Source organism: Teleopsis dalmanni, chromosome 1, assembly GCF_002237135.1.
Source record: "Teleopsis dalmanni isolate 2A chromosome 1, ASM223713v2, whole genome shotgun sequence".
NCBI lineage: Eukaryota > Metazoa > Arthropoda > Insecta > Diptera > Diopsidae > Teleopsis > Teleopsis dalmanni.
Window position 1 is genome coordinate 126,818,271 of NC_051846.1, and position 3,980 is coordinate 126,822,250.

The window sequence follows — 3,980 nt, forward strand, 5'->3', positions numbered from 1 at the left end:
CCTGAAGTTGGTTTAAGTGCCAAATTCAGACCTTGCAATAGGAACTGGTTCAAGTGCCAGATTCCTAACCATAAGTAACACTGAATCGATTCAAGTGTCGATTCAGTTTCAATAAGAAACGCCTTATTGAACATTTTTGGTGACCCCGACGTGATTCACCGTAAGGATCACGTTTTCATCAATCCAGTGAACCTGCTCAGAAGGACCACGTTATCATCAATCCAGTGAACCTGCTCAGAAGGGTATTATTGCTGTATTTACAACCATGGAAGTCATGGCAGAATTGATTGCCAAACAAGCAGAATTGGGAAAACAAATCCAACAACTGATCACTAACTTCAAAAAGGACTCAAAAGAGAGGAAGACATCCCCTCGCTACTATGAAGAGCGTATTAGGCGACTCAACGAATTATGGGAACAATTTGACCATAACGACACACAAATCAGGAATTTGCCAGATTTGGATACGAGCGTTGCATATTTTACCAGCAACTACTTTCAAGAAATCAAAGAATTATTTGAAAAATATGAGCAGATTTTCGAAAATGAATTATCAACCAAAATACCTCCAACACCTTCCTCAAAGGAGTCAGCAACGACAGCACGTCAACCGATGCCGTCACCGAGGGAAGGACAATATAGCACGAGTATAACACGAATGATACACAAGCAAGGTGCAATTTGTGTATCACTGAAGCGACTCATAGCAGGCATCAATCGTCAAACAGGCGTTCAGATGAAATCCTTTTATGAAGTGAATATGGCAAGAATTGAGAAGCTATGGAACGAGATTGAAGCCATTAATTTTGAAATTTGGGAGTACACCAACAATCCGACTACAGTGGGATATAAACTCGATGAGTACCTCGAAATGGAAGAATTGGTTCAGTCAACTTTAATTTCGTTAGCTTCAAAGAAAGCAAATGATGAACAATCACAACAAGGAAGCAGTAAACCAGACAGCGCTGGTGTATCACTGCCTAAGGTAACAATACCAAAATTCGATGGCGATTATTTGAAGTGGTGTCAATTCTATGATTTGTTCACCGAAATGATTCACAAGCAGCAGCTTTCTAACGCTCAGAAAATGTGGTATCTCAAAGGTAGTTTAACAGGAGAAGCAGAAGGCTTAGTCCGACACCTGTCAATAACCAACGAGAATTATCAAACGGCATGGAATTTGCTACAAGAACGATATCACAACAAAAGAATTATTGTAGCAACAATCATTCAAAGAATTCTAAATCAACCAATAATATCAACCAATCCTTCAGCGACAGAAATAAGGACACTCCATGATGTTACTTTTGAAGGATTGCTGGCACTGAAGAATGTGGGACTCGAAACTGATTCGTGGTCGCCGTTACTGCTTCATAGTTTGCTCCTCAAACTAGATAAGCAGACTCGCATTTTGTATGAACAGTCGCTGACTCATCCAAGAGAGATTCAGTCGATTAAGGAGTTCATGATTTTCCTGGAATCACGATTCCAGTCCTTAGAGGCGATTGGCCATAGGGAGAAGCCATGCTTAGCAAAAACCCTTGCCACAACGATGGGAAAGGCAAATATATCAACCTGTAAGATCTGTAATAATGGATCACATCCGATATATTATTGCAAAACATTCTTGCAATCAACACCACAAGGTCGTATCAAGACAGTACAAAAACTTAGACTGTGCTTGAACTGCTTACGTACAGGCCATAGGGCAGCAGAATGCAAAAGTTCCCGGTGCAACAAGTGCAGCAAGAACCACAATTCGTTGTTGCACTTATCAGAGTCTTCCAAGACAACACACAAATCGATCAATGTCAAATCAGATTCATTGGTTGAGAAACCCGGTCATCAACCTTCTACTGTAATCACAGCATTAACACAAAATAAGGGATACGTTCTTCTTAGTACAGTTAATATGAAAATAGCTACGTTTGATGGTGATTTCATCGAGTGCAGAGCAATACTCGATTCTGGATCACAAATAAACTTAATCACAGAAAAACTGGCAAGAAAATTAAAATTGCAGTTACACTCATCACCGTTATGGATAGAAGGAATTGGTAGAAGCAAAAGGGACACAAAATACAGTGTGACAACAAAAATTCAGTCTCGAATTAATGATTTCAATGTAAAAATCAACGCATTCGTGATGCCTCGAATTATCTCAGCCCAACCAACACAGTGTCTGGACACTTCTGGTTGGTCAATTCCTCAGAATATAAAATTGGCTGATCCAGACTTCGCGAATCCAAATCAAATTGACTTATTAATTGGAGCAGAATTCTATCACAGCTTTTTATCGATTGGTCAAATCAAAATAGGTGAGGGTCTACCTGCACTTCAGAACACGGTTTTCGGATGGATATGCAGTGGCAAAGTTAGCAACGGTAATCAAAAGTTACTTACCTGTGGCATGTGCAGCGAAGCTGACGACGAAGCATTGGATAATATACTTACTAAATTCTGGCAATTGGAGGAAATCAATCAAACGGATGACAAATTCACTGATGCAGAGAAGAAATGTGAAGAATCTTTTGCTCAAAACACTCACCACAATCATGAAGGGCGATTTGTCGTGAAACTACCATTTAAGGAGGATACAACTGTTCTTGGTGAATCCATGCAGATGTCGATGAATCGGTTTTTTAGTCTTGAACGTCGGCTGTTGAAGAATTCTGAACTAAAGAAGATGTACGTTGACTTCATGCGAGAGTACGAGCATCTCGGCCACATGGAAAAAATCAATCAGGATGATATAATGCATCCACATTACATTTTGCCACATCATTGTGTAATCAAGGCAGATAGTACTACAACAAAGCTTCGAGTGGTGTTTGATGCATCTGCAAGAACATCAACCGGAGTCTCACTCAATGATATTATGCATAATGGTCCAGTCGTGCAGAACGAACTCTCATCCATTTTACTGCGTTTCAGGAAACCACGCTTCGTTTTTAAAACAGATATTGAAAAGATGTATCGGCAGATACTAATTGATCCAAGAGATGAATATCTTCAAATCATTATCTGGCGAGAGTCACCAGAAGAAAACTTGTGCTATTACATATTAAAAACGGTAACGTATGGCACAAGAGCAGCGCCGTATCTGGCAACTAACTGTCTACAAACCCTGGCCAGAGAGCATGCCGTTAAATTTCCGCTTGGTTCCGCTACACTCAGCAAGGATTTTTATGTCGATGACGGTTTAAGTGGCTCAGACAGTCTCATGGAGGCAATTGCAACAAAGGATCAACTTATTAAAATATTGGCGACAGCTGGTTTCAAACCTCGCAAGTGGTGCGCAAATAATGCCCAATTACTTCAAGGACTCGCTCCAGAAGATCAAGAAGTTGATCTCGATGTCAGCAGTGAGTCACATAAGACAGTAAAAACTCTAGGCCTTATCTGGCTACCAAAATCTGATCAGTTTTCAATAAAAACTAACGGACCTATACACAGCAAAATAACAAAGAGGACCGTAAGTTCCTAGTTGGCGCACATTTTTGATCCACTGGGATTAATGGCTCCCGTAGTAGTGAAGGCGAAAATATTTGTTCAAAGATTGTGGCAGTTAAAACTTTCGTGGGATGAAGCTCTGCCTGCTGAAATGCATACTCAATGGACCCATTTTCGTCAGAGCTTATGTGAAATAAACAATGTGAAGATTCCACGACATATATTTCATCATAAACAACCAAGGAATACTCAGATTCATGTATTTACTGATGCCTCCGAAAGGGCCTATGGAGCTGCCATTTACATCAGAGCCGAAATGACTGATCGAACTATCTCAGTTCAGTTACTTTGTTCAAAATCACGCGTCGCTCCACTAAAAACGCAGACAATACCAAGATTTGAGTTATGTGCGGCTTTACTAGGAGCACAATTGGTAGTAAAGGTAAGAAAGGATTTGGAATATGAACATCATCCGATATATATGTTGACTGATTCTGAGATAACATTGCATTGGATCAATTCAGAAC

The 3,980-nt window shown here is 40.1% G+C and overlaps 1 protein-coding gene across 1 annotated transcript; it reads left to right on the forward strand.

Moving 5' to 3' along the window:
* The first annotated feature begins 265 nt into the window (after positions 1–265).
* Positions 266–3,487, forward strand: LOC119665996. The gene has a single exon (XM_038075258.1). It carries the CDS (start codon positions 266–268, stop codon positions 3,485–3,487), a length of 3,222 nt encoding a protein of 1,073 aa, XP_037931186.1.
* Positions 3,488–3,980: the final 493 nt, after the last annotated feature.